Source organism: Podarcis gaigeae, assembly GCF_964106915.1.
Source record: "Podarcis gaigeae genome assembly, chromosome: 4".
NCBI lineage: Eukaryota > Metazoa > Chordata > Lepidosauria > Squamata > Lacertidae > Podarcis > Podarcis gaigeae.
The window spans coordinates 54,342,872-54,355,653 of record NC_139677.1 but is presented as its reverse complement, the minus strand read 5'-3'; the positions used below and the strand labels follow the sequence as shown (position 1 = coordinate 54,355,653).

Below are 12,782 nucleotides of genomic sequence, written 5' to 3'. Positions count from 1 at the left end.
AGCTGAAATTCTCACCAGGATTGAACCCTAAAGATAAGACCCTAATCCAAGTCCAAACGTAGCACCAAATTTATAGCTCCCAAAGCCAGCCCTCAGAGGGTTGTTCCCATTATATATATGTCATTTTCATTATATTTTGCACTTCTCTTTCTTCTAGCCGAACAATCCTAAATAGAATGGCTGAGGAAGCCATTTTGCAATAAAGCACTAGCAAGCAGATTAAAGAAGTTAATTGTCTCACTATTGAAAAAGTTAAAATGAATGACCCACATGAACAGACCTATAGCACTTTTATCTGGGGGCAGATAAAAATCCAGCGCACCAGGCCAAAAGGTTTTCCCATCGCTGGTGTAACTAATAGGAAATTTCAGTAAACTGTTGACAGTTGAGCCTTGAGATAGTTCCTATATGCATAATGTAATGTAAAGCTGAGTTAATATTGAATTGTATATATTAATACCTTGTTGGTTTCTTCTTTCAATTCTGCTACCCAGATTCAAGCATTTATACAGCTAGAGGAAGATTTAGCTGAAGAGGAGGAACCAGCAAAGTAAGATTTTTTTGCTGTACATAATAAACAGATGATGCTTGGCGAGACCATTCAGTATGACAATTGTAGTTGCTTGCGACCTTGTGACCTGTTTCATAAGTCTGCTTGCTTTGGGAAAGAGCCATTGCTCAGTGGTAGAGTGCATGCTGTCCTTGCAGAAGTTGTCTGGTTCAGTCCCTAGTATCTTCAGTTAGAAGGATCAGATAGCAAATAATTGGGATGGGGGGGGGGAGCACAATCTGCAGAGCCACTTTCAGCCTCAATATGCAATACTGGGTTAGATGGATTGTTAGTCTGATCCTGATGTGAGGTAATTTCTTGTGTTCCCAGGTTTACACAAATAAAATAGGATGAGGATCATTGTAGGGAAGACAATGGGCTGGTCCACGCATGTATTTATATATATATTTCCCCCTCAACATCTGATAACTCAGCACCTGATGGCAGCTGACAGGTGTGGCCAGACTAAATTGAAAATAAATGTACTTGAAATGACTTTGAGAGTTCTGTCTGTGTTACTAGACTGTGATGGCTGATTCACAAATGCAGATCATAGTTTTTATACTGCAGTCACTTCGGGGAATGAACATTTGTCTGAAACCAGGCCAGTAATTTCAAGGGAGAAAAAGAGAAGCCAAAGCTTGCAGATACACAAAAGATTTGGTAGTGGAATAGCTCCTTATTTAGAAGTTGTATTTCTGAAAGCTGAAAAGTAAGATATGTGGGATAGAATAGTGATGTGCCCCTTTTTTGCTAGATGGGTTGGAATATTTGATAAAAGATCAAATTTCACATCAGAAATTTGAATGCTATAATGGATACTGCTATTGCTGATAAATTGTTCTGGCTTAGCATTATATTTGAATATCAACTATTTGCTTACATGGGAGAAAATCCTCGAGAAAACACTTGAGGCCAAAGTGGACCTGTCCCTGTGGAACAGAACCTCTGGGGGCTCGATAACCACCTTCCAAAGTCTTTTCAGATGTAGCACATTTGTTTTATAAATAGCATGTCTAATAGCTGCTACCTCGCAGAAGCAAGCTGCAGGTTACACACAAAGTCCCAGCTCTCTCATTTTCCTTTTATGAGAAACTGTGATTTTGAGTAGGGCGCTCTTTGGTCTTTTCCCAGTTTGCCATTTTCCCTTTTAAAATCACCTCCCGCCTTTTCCCCATAAGTGGGCATCAGATCTATATGTATGTACCTGTTAGGCAGGGCTTCACCTAGGATATGGTAAGAAAGCACATGAAGCCACCAACTTGCTGAAGTTAAAATGGGTTTCTGGTACGTGGCTGGATGGGAGACCTCCTAGAAAAACCCCAGGGTCTCCCTGAGGTACATGATGGAAGAAAGGTGGGATATAACTGCAAGGATATAAATTTGTAAGTCATTTTTGGTTTGCCTCTTATTCAGCATTTACCTTTTCTTTAAAAATCCAAGATTAAATATAGCTAGCCATGTATGTGTTTCAATCCTTAATTTTCATATTTATTAATTTCACAGGCACAACAGTAAAATAAGTAAACAGAAAACATCAGAGGGCAATGGCCCATTGCTTGGTGACATACAGCAGAATGAGCTCTCCTTGTATTTATCAGCCTGCAAATTCTTGGACACTGCACTTTCTTTCCCACCTGACAAGATGCAATTGTTTCAGATGTAAGCATGCTTATTTTTATTCCTATGACAGTCAGATAGCGCAGCATGTTGAGACACGAGAGCATGTGAAGGTCATCAGGTAGCCCTTGTACATCCCTTTGCTGCATTTTCCCCCTGGCCTTTTTTCTCTTTGTGAGCCATCCATATGCAGGGAGGCCAGATTGTATCCTGCTTTCCTAGTGTCCCATTGCCACCTGGAAACTTTCAATTCATAAGTAGAAAATGTGGTGGGTGCCTTTTTGCCTTTGTGGTGTGATAGTTTAGTTTATGGTGCTGCAATAAGAATAGGCACCCCACTAATGTCCTCTGCACAGTTCACTGCCAAACCTACATTAGTTGCTCCCACCCTGATGGTGTGAAGGAAGAGAGATGGCGCTGTCCATTGGTCATGTGTGTTGAACCGAAACGAGTTGAATGATTGTGCCCAATAACCTGTTGGATGATTGTGTGCTGTTAGAAGTTCAGCAAAGTGATTCAATTTCCCACAGCAGCCAAAGTGTAACAGAGGTGGTTTTACTTAATAAATACAAAACACACTCTACACAGTTACTTCAAGAAGGCTTCTCTCTCTGAGCCCAGAGAAGGTTTTCAGCTTTCAGAGTCCTTGCTTAAAGTTCTCAGCAAGTCCAAGGCCACCAAACTCCTGCAACTTCAGTCTTCTGTCTCTTCTCCACAAGTTGTCTCTATGCAGAATGCTTCTGATATAGGCCAGAACTACATGCTAAGGCTGCACAGCACAAAGACTAAGACAGTCACAAGTTGTCTGTACCTGCACCCTGGGGGAAAACAGCACATTTTTTTACCAACTTATGGAGGATTAACTCATTCCTTAACCAGGAATAGGTTTTCACCACAGTGGAATAGACATTTACACTTGTCACATAGAAGGACTGTGTAGAGAACCTCACAACTTTTTACATGAGAAGGGCTTCCCATAATAAAATTGTTTTCTTAAGTGAAAGGGCCATAAAGAACAGTGGTGAACTGGCATAACTTCATCAGCAGCATTTCCCCATAGAATAGGGGTGGCTAACCTTTTTCAACCTGTGGGCTGTGTTAACGGTCATCCATCCCTCTGAGAACCATGGGTCAGTGACAAACATGGCCAATGCAAGTGTGGGAGTGCGCACACATGCAAACTACATGTACAGAACACATGGACCCTCACCAGACATGCAGTCACACAGCTCATGCTCACTTTCTCATGTGCACTCACACAAACACACATTATCAGCATTCCCAGCCCTTCCTCCCAGAGCACTCAGGTGGTTACAAACTTCCTTTTACTGTGCACAAAAGGATCTGTACAAAGTAAAAAGGCAGCATATCCCATCCATTGCTGGGATGAGGGAAAATACTGCATTTTACTCTTGAAAGAGCAGCCAGAGGGATCTTATTTCCTGAGATCAAGAGATAACGTACTCTGGCTGGTCTGTAGAGATTGCCGTCTAAAGATCAGGGAGAATACTTTAACTCAATCAAATCAGCAGATAAGCCTGTAGGGGCTGACAGGTCATTTCCCATTGTAGCACCCTGCTTGTGGTTAACGCTTAGCTGGAATGAAATATTCAACGCAGCAATAGAGAAATTAAAATAATAATTTATTTGTCAGACAAATAAATGATAGGCACAGTGGTATATGGTTACCAAAGCTCTGCCTATGCTCCAGCCCTGATGGCCAGCACTTATATTTCCTCAACCCAGCCCCCTTGCTCCTCCTTTGGCTGCCTCTGTCCAATCAGCCTGGTTGAAATTCCTATTGGCTGTTTGCTAGAACCAATCATAAAAATACACCCATTTCCTATTACCTTTTATGGGAGACAAAGAGCTATATTTCCTTCTATCCATAAATGGCAAACAAGTAGCCATATATCTTACATTTGCCTCAACAAGGCACCTTAATTACCAGATCACCTTTTGCCCTTCTTGCCCCTCCATTCCAAAATAGATGGCTAAAATAGATGCTCATTCTGTCTTACATTTTGTCTTAAACAGAGATCTTGGGTTCACATTCTCACACACCATCAATGAAATAAGAATCTAAAATAAGAATCTAACATTTCTTACTTTCTAAATCCTTTGCATCATTACATTTAAGCCAACAAATCTCATACATTAACATAGATAGCTTTTTAAAGTAAAACTCTTCAATTTACACCCCCCTTTCCTGGCCAGCTGCTTAGCTCTTGCCCTTTAACCATTAGCTCTTGCCCTTTAACCTTGGGAAAATGTGGCTAAAGTCTCTAATGGGAGGCACATGGTATTATTTTCTGTTAAACAATAAATCCTACTATTTACTAACTCTTAATTAGTGTTTTTGCAGCTTGATTGTATTCTGTAATATGTGGGGTCAGTGTAACCTTTTTGCTCCCAGCCTATAATTCCCTTTTACAACTTTGAGAATTTTGGCTCCTGCTATAAATCAGGGGGGCCCTTGTCCAGGAGGATAAACATCTGCCAAAGTCCTTAGCCAGCTGGTCTTCTGCCTGGCATACAAACATTTGCAAATATATCTTTAAGCTCATTTTAAAATACAGGCCTTGATCAGATGCCACACCATAGCTTGGCAGCTGCATCCAGGCTGCAGGTTAAGCACTCTTGCAGAAAACAAGAGGCCTGCTACATCAAAGTAATTACTGCAGTATCAAACTAGAGTTTGCACATTGGTGCTTCATTTCAGTGTTTGAAACCAATGGAAACATTAGTTTTTGTCCTTGTAGTAGAATAGAATTTCTGGTTTGGAATGAAGGCCCAACATATGTTTTGCATATAAATCCAAAAGCATCTCAAAATGACAAGCATATCTGGATGAATGTGGAGAAAATGTCAGTAAATACGTTCTGCTCTGCCAAATGAGAATCAGGAAAAGAGGGACCTGAACTACCATCCTTCTCATTAAGTAAATCTGCTTGTTGACAATAGTTGGGCAAGAATGTTTATTCTTTTCTTTCTTAACCAATGTTCTCAAAATAGTTTCCTCCTGTGTATGCTTCCTGATATCAAAATGCTTTTTGTTTCCAGGTACAGGTGGGCCTTTGTTCCAGAGGTAGACACACAGGCTTACAGCATGACATCCTCAGATCTAATGGAAAATCATCAGGAATGCAAACCACATATTGTTAGAATTGTGGACTTAATAAAGCGGAAATATGGGGTAAAGTCTAAATTTCAGTTGGTTTTCATAGTTCTAATGATTTCATAGTTTGTTTAGAAGGATTACCTAGCTACATTTTGAAACCTAAACATCCTGACTGTCCAGATTATATTTTTATATAGTATATTTGTATCATGTTTCTTACTTGACAACAATATTAAATAAGCCTTCCAAGTCAGAATAGTGGCCTAGCATATGGTGCAACTAGCACAATCCATGCCCAAGCATAGTAAAAAAAAGGGAAGTACAATTGTACCTTGGAAGTTGAACGGAATCCGTTCCAGAAGTCCATTTGACTTCCAAAACGTTCAGAAACCAAAGCGCAGCTTCTGATTGGCTGCAGGAAGCTACTTCAGCCAATTGTGGGTTTTTTAAATAATATTTTTATTAATATTCTATTTTTATAATCCAGTAGGCCACATTAATACAATTCCAAATTATAATATAATCCAAATAAAATAACCAATTATACCATACCATATCACATAACTTTGTGTGGCTTCCCATGCTCTGAGGTTTGGGCCATAATGATCTAATGACCTGCAATAGAATTTAGTCCAAATAATACAATTCTTGTGTTAATCCTTCTTTTATTTTGTCAGTCACTGATCCGACAATTTTCTTTCGCCTTTAAATAGTCCATCTGTTAATTTAGCAAGAGGGTTAATCCTGTGTTATTCTGTGTAGAATATTTTCTGAGCTTCTTCTTACTGTTGTCATCCAAAAGTCTCAGCAACTCTGTTGGTTTCGTTTCTGCACACAAGGGTAATTTTCAGTGCATCACTCCAAAACAAAGAAGTCTGGCATCCCGCCATTAACCCCGGGCAGATATCCAAGATTTTGTACTGTGATCTCATTCCAACTGTTAATGAGCAGATTCTTCCCCAAACCCTGATAAATCTAGTCAAGAATTCTTTTTATCGTTCCAGTTAGGGTCGTTGCCAAATCCTAATCAAGATTCTACACAGTTCCATCCTTTAGTTAACCCATAGAAATAATCAAATGGGCTTTAAATCCTGCTTGCATTTTCAAATCATTTAACATTTTGGGGGAGATTTGTTGAATAAAACAGCAAGTATAAAATATATCGAGAGTAAAAAATGGAGGCTCACACCCCCACCAACATACCATTCCAATTGTGACAGAAGTCCTTCTCCAGATCGAAACCTTAGCCCTCAAGACAACCTGCCAACTGAATCAGTCTCTATCTCCCCTAATTCAGAGCATGCCTGTTAATTAAATCCAAATATCACCTTAACAGGAGTACTTCCACTCATGGCGTTGGCTTTGGAGAGTTGTCGATTATGCGTGGTGCATAACACCCAGAGCCCCCTGCCCCCCCCCCCCGCATTCCTTCGGAACGGGTGGGAGGTATTGGACGATCTGCGGGTGAAGCTAGCATCCCCCGGCCCTGGGGGAGTTTTGTGAGGATAATTACTCCCATATCATCCTCAATTAGCCACGCGAAGCGACTCTGCTGGCATGGGCACAACTGATCACCATGGTGGTCAGCGCCGGAAGCCGCTTTTTTGCTCCTTCAGCCAATTGGAAGCTGCAGAAGCCCCACCAGACGTTCGGCTTCCAAAAATAGTTCACAAACCGGAACAGTCACTTCCAGGTTTGTGATGTTCGGGGGCCAAAATGTTTGAGAACTAAGCTGTTCGAAAACTAAGGTATGATTGTAATCTAAAAAAGGAAAGCGGTTGGAATTGTTGGAATTGAAAAACCTGTTATCTAAGCTTTGGTAAAATAAACTAATTGTACAGTGTTAAAAACTGCTGAATTAAAATTAAAATCCCAGTATTCAATACATGTTTCAGTTTATATACTAAACAAAATTCCTGTAAATGTGTATTTGCAACTTTAATTTTTTTGTGTTCTTACAGGATCAAACTACCAATGAGAGAGCAACAAAGCACTATAGCTTCCCTCTTTTGGACCTTCGTTCTATCTCGAGCATCACACAGTTAATGCCATTCTTCAGAATACTAAGCTGTGCTTTTAAAACTGAAAGCAGCAAGGCACTGAATACGCATAGCTCAAAGGATTTCAAACTGGACTATCCAACTGGCAGTGGAACAAGGACACTGAAACTACTGGAAGAGTGTGTGGAGCATGACTTTATAGAAAATATGGAAAGTTAATATGCTTTAAAGTACTTGCATTATACGAAGGTTGTAATTGTCACTCAGTTTCAATTGTATTGAAAAAATGTAAATATGAGAATGAAACATTTTAATGTTGCCAATTTTACTTCAGTTTGTTTTTCCCCACTGATGTAATCTTTCACCTGTTCTATGTCTTGTTGATAAGTTGCATGTCGCCTCAGGTTTTGTGGAAGCAAATTAGCATTATGAATGTGCACATGTCTTAAGATGATTTTTGTTTGTTTGTTTTACTTCCAAAGTAAAACAAGCATACTTTAGTTCCTCATGTAATGAAGGCAATAGATAGCAAATCAATCTGAACAAGACTATAATTCATAGGAAATTTTAAAGACAGGATCAAGATATAAACATGGAATGTTTATAACAGGCTTGTTGGCAGATGGGAACACTCTTCTGAAGTTATTTTAGTCCTGCCTCTGAACATCTCTGTAGTTAGCAGATGCAAACAAAATAGCATGTGGTACGAATATCTTTTAACAAATATTTTCTAACAAAATATCTGTGATCCTTCTGCCGTAGCCTTTACAGCCTAAGCCTACAAGCATATGGAGTAGGCCTTGCTCATCTTAATGGAAATTGCTTTTTGGTAAAGATTCATAAGATTTTAGGTTACAAGGGATATGTTTGCATAGGATATATACAACTAAGAAGGAAAAAAGAAATTATTGGAAATTTATTTGACTGGTTTTAAAGTCATTATTGTCTTCTGTAGTTTGCTGAGTCATTGCTGAATTATGTTTAGGCCTAGAAAAACATTTTTTAAAAATCAGGAAAATCTCTCTTTTTTTAATTACAAAAGAGAAAAACATTAAAAATTGTGTGCATAGGGACTGCACAATTCTTGAAAGGCATGTATATATGATAAAATGTAGCATTAGAGGTACTTAATTTTCTAAGCAAATACTTCACAGTGCTGCACGAAAACATCTGTGCAGATAAATATTTCCTCTTTTAAAGTGTTGCAGAAGACTGGAAACAACTGCTTTTGTTGTGATTTAGGGTAATTCGAGGGAGAAGGTTTTGGTTCTGCCATCTTTCTGGCAGAGCATTTGTAATGCACAAGCAGACTAGGATTTGTGGAGGGTATTGGCTAGATGGGTGTTATGCTAGCTTCAACTGGAAAAAGTGTTAAAACAAGAAGTCTAGATAAACAGAATTGCTAGCCTGTTCTTTAAATGTATTGGATATTATGCTTTCCTATTTTTATAACTGTTGATGTAAATAATACTATTTCTTTAGCATGTATTTCCTTTCCCCCACAATATTGATATATCTAGCACCTTCACTTCCTAAAAAAAAAGACCTGGCAGAATCCAGCCAAACCTGAGCACTTTTATTTCCCATTTCCTTCAGTAGGAATTTTTTTAATCTATTTAAATCTCTCCACTGAAATCAATGGGGCTTAAAAGTCCTTGGATATGGATGAATTGTGCCGCACGTTTTTGTGTGTGTGTGCAATATTTTTGTGGAACACTTGGATTTGAATAATTAAAGCCAAGAGGTGTTTTCCTTTTTCCTTTTTTATTGCAGTGTTGTCACTTTTTAGAAAACTGCCCACCAGTACCAAAAACACGTGGTGTATAGTACAAAGGTTTCTGACAACATTCTTTCAACATTTTATATAGTAGACTATTTGTGTGTTCTTATCTACCGGCCAATTAATAATGGGGTTTCGGAATTCATTTTGATACTAAATAAAATGCTGATACATGCATTACATGCTTTATTGTAATTATGTTAAAGGGACTAAAATAAGCCTTTGCTTGTTAATATATTTGGTAAAGTGATGATGAAATTATGCTTCTAAGCTAAACCCTCATTATGAATGTGAAATTAAATTCATCTGAATGTAAATTAATTTCATAAGCTGCTTTATCAAAGGTATGAAGGTGGTGTATCCATTTTAAAGCATACCTTGCCGCTCCAATATTACGCGTTCATTGGAATTTTAAAACAATTTCAAAACTTTAAGCAAATGTTGCCAACACTCAGGGAAACAGAAAAGTCTTCATTTGCAACCTTAGTTGTATGATAAGGAACTCTCTGTGTATTCCATTCTTTCTTGTCCTATTACTAGTACTGTGAAGTGCAGCTAATCTCAGATATTTCACAATACAGTTCACGCCATTTTCAACCCACAGAAGTAGGTAGATACTTGGCATTTAATTAGTAACTTGCTGTACCAATCAAGATTACATCTCTCACTAAGCTTTCTTCTACTTTCATTCTTCTTTGAAACCATCCCTTTCTTTGAAACCATCTGAGGACTATCCTATTTATCAGTTCATGCCATTTAAACATTTTCTTAATTTTCTACAAAATTACATCAACCTGTCTACTAGAAGTGTTGTTGCTTGATGTCTACTAAATATCACATACTGCAGGTTCACATTCAATGTAACAAACAGCATCCTGCCTTTGTTTCTTCAGGGCCAGTTTCCCACATCTTGTTGTGCAAAAATAATTCCATTTTGGGAATAGGAATAACAACACGGAGTTAGATTTGTGATTCTCTGGTCCATTATAATGTTTCTGAGTTACTATTCATAACTTACAGCTGCATTAGTTAAATTGATTTAAATATTTGTATTTGCTAATTTGGGGAATAATTTCTCATATTGCTACTGACATTTGTTTTCCTACTACTGATATAAAATATAAAGAAAATGCAAATTTGATTGTTGCTTTAATGGATATTACTACTTTAAAAATTATGGGTTTTGTAGTTGGTACACCTTAGAAAACATCCTTAAAGTACTAAAAAAAAACAGGAGACATTTGTGGTATTAAAATATATTGCCAAAGAAGAGTCTAATGTAGTAACTGAGAGAATGGCTGCTGTGTAAAGTTGTACTGTGTAATTGAATGTAACTTTCATATTAAACATTGTGTTGAAATAAAGGGAGATGGGAAGGATTTCTCTCGGGGTTCTCTGTGCTTTGTACTTTGTACCTAAGAAAGGTTGCTCTCAATTACTATCTGCAGCAAATTCCTGTGCTAATCCTGTGCTAATCTCACTTCTGCAAATATTGGCCAGACGGTTAGCACAAAGCAAGTGACTAATTGCTAAAATTGGCTGGCGGGTCAAGAGTCCGTCTCTTAGCTTGCAGAAATATTTTAGCTGCTGTTTGCAGATTTAACCAGGCCTGCCAAAGAGGCCCCCTTCCTGTGCTTATGCTTACTAATGCAAAAATAAGAAAAGACACATACAAGCAAGAGGGGAGGGGGGAGTGCTTAACTAGCAGAAAGACACGTATGAGGAAGTGCTTAGCCGGCAGAAAGATGTGTTAAGCAAGCAATAATAAGTTGAACATTTGCCAGCTGATGGGGAAAGTCTGTAAAGGGTATGGGAGGGGGGAGAGTGTTCAGAAAAGTATAAGAAAGTCTGCTGAAGTGTCTTGAGACACAGCCAGTTTTCAGGAGCTATCCTGCTGGTTGTCTCTGTGCACAGATTGTCTCTGTGCACAGATTTCAATAAACTCTTTTTCTCCAAAGAAGTTGCTTTCCTGGTACTTTTGTTCCCTCCAAGGTCCGGGGATGGCGAGGCTGATGGATCCCTAGGTAAATAAGGCTTCAGAAATACCTCTTGAAACATCAAAAGCTTGGTCTTTTTCCTGTTAATTTTCCTTGTATTTTGCAGTTTTAGTTATTTCTAATCCTTGCATTCCACCTTTCTAAATAACAATAAATGCAAATAAACAACAAAACAGTAAAATAACAAAATAGTCAAGTTGTAAAACCAAGATTCTCAAAATAATTTTCCTTTGGCAGTGTTAGCAAACACCATATTTTGGGGGTTAAATGGGGGGGTATATTTTTGTATTTGCTGTTTTATAGCTCAGTACTATTACCTGATATCAGGCTAAAGTCTAAATAATTACAGTACTTGAAGGTCAGCATTGAGCTTATAAGTTTCAGACAAGGAAGAAAAAGTGATTGCTCATGCTGGCAGGCCAAAAGGTAGGGGTGTTTTCCGTGGTTGTCCTGTAGTGTGTTCCCCTTAAAACAGACTGTCTCGTTTTGGAATCAATGGAAGGGAAATCAATTAAACCAGCTCCGGGGCAACAACCCCCGGGTTAGATGAACCACTTTCTATAACAATATATCTGCTGTATCTAATATGGTGTACATCTGTTCATTGTTTTCCATCCATGGTGCCAATACTGGGAAGTAGGACTCAATCCAGATACAGGCTAATATGTGACTAAAGAGGGTGTGTACTCTTTCTAAAAAGTTTCGTTTCCTGGCTATTATATTGTGACTCACGTGACCTGTCAGAAATCTTCATTGCTTTATTGTGGTGTTCCCTGGGTACTTACAAATTTATAGTCTCATCTTAAAGCAACTGGGAGTGCATTCTGAGATCTCTCTGATAATATTTAGCCTGTCCGCGCACACGGATTGCTGTTTCACACAGCCAGGCCAGAAAACCGATAACAGAATTAAACGAACGTACATGTATGCAGACTTTTTAAAAATATAAACGCTTCATAATTTATTAGACGTTCTATGCTGTAGAGGTTACACCCCTAGAAGATATTCTAAACCATGGGTCGGCAAACTAAGGACCACGGGCTGGATCAGGCCCAATTGCCTTCTAGATCTGGCCCATGGTTGGTCCAGGAATTGTGTATCGCCAGCAGGCGAGTTCTTTCCCTCTCCCTCCCTCTCCCTCATACGGCGGCACTTCTCCTCGGGTACAGAGCAATCTTGTCCCACAACAGCAGGAGTCGGCCTGCCTGCCTGCCCCCCTCAGCAGGGTGGCACTGAGAAGGGGGGGGGGGATGACGCCAGCTGCTGCTGCGTTTTCCTCCTCCTCCTCCTCCTCCTCCTCTCTTTCCCTCAGCCCTTCCTTCCTTATTCCTCTGCGCCACTTCCTCACACGCTTTCTTCGTGGTCGTTACCTTCATTCCCCCCCCCTCGTCCCTTCATTCCTTTCATGGTGTTCAGGCAGGTTGTTGCAGGGCTGCCGCTTGCGGGTTGGGCAGCTGTTGTCTTCTCCACAGTGCCTCTCAGGAAGCAGCAGCGGGGTGGGTAAAAGCTCTGGCGATGCCCTGGTTCCCCTACCTCCGTCCGTGGCTCCTCTGCCGGGGCTGCTGCTTCTGTCTTCGCTGGCCAACACAGCCTCCTACCCTGCCACGGCACCTGGCTGGCTGGAGAATCCCAACTGCGGCTATTGGGACAACAACTGGGACAGGTCAAGCGAAGCATCTTCAGGCCTCTTTGCAGGCGGGCAAAAATCGTTCAT

At 39.6% G+C, this 12,782-nt stretch overlaps 1 protein-coding gene and 1 long non-coding RNA gene across 4 annotated transcripts in view; one reads left to right on the top strand and one right to left on the bottom strand.

Moving 5' to 3' along the window:
• DOP1B (DOP1 leucine zipper like protein B) overlaps window positions 1-10,435 on the top strand; it is a 61,766-nt gene extending 51,331 nt beyond the window's left edge. For all 3 annotated transcript variants that reach the window (XR_014563364.1, XM_083735075.1, XM_083735076.1), the window contains exons 34-37: window positions 495-550; window positions 2,057-2,212; window positions 5,234-5,366; window positions 7,253-10,435. Coding sequence is in view for 2 of the 3 variants with exons in the window: in XM_083735075.1 (XP_083591201.1) it covers window positions 495-550; window positions 2,057-2,212; window positions 5,234-5,366; window positions 7,253-7,510 (603 nt within the window). In the remaining variant the exon portion in view is untranslated. The remainder of the gene's footprint in view (window positions 1-494; window positions 551-2,056; window positions 2,213-5,233; window positions 5,367-7,252) is intronic.
• LOC310842892 lies at window positions 2,707-7,245 on the bottom strand. Its single transcript, XR_014563372.1, has 2 exons — window positions 6,495-7,245; window positions 2,707-2,988 (listed from the first exon to the last, which is right to left on the bottom strand). It is a non-coding gene; the product is annotated as an uncharacterized lncRNA (long non-coding RNA).
• Window positions 10,436-12,782: the final 2,347 nt, after the last annotated feature.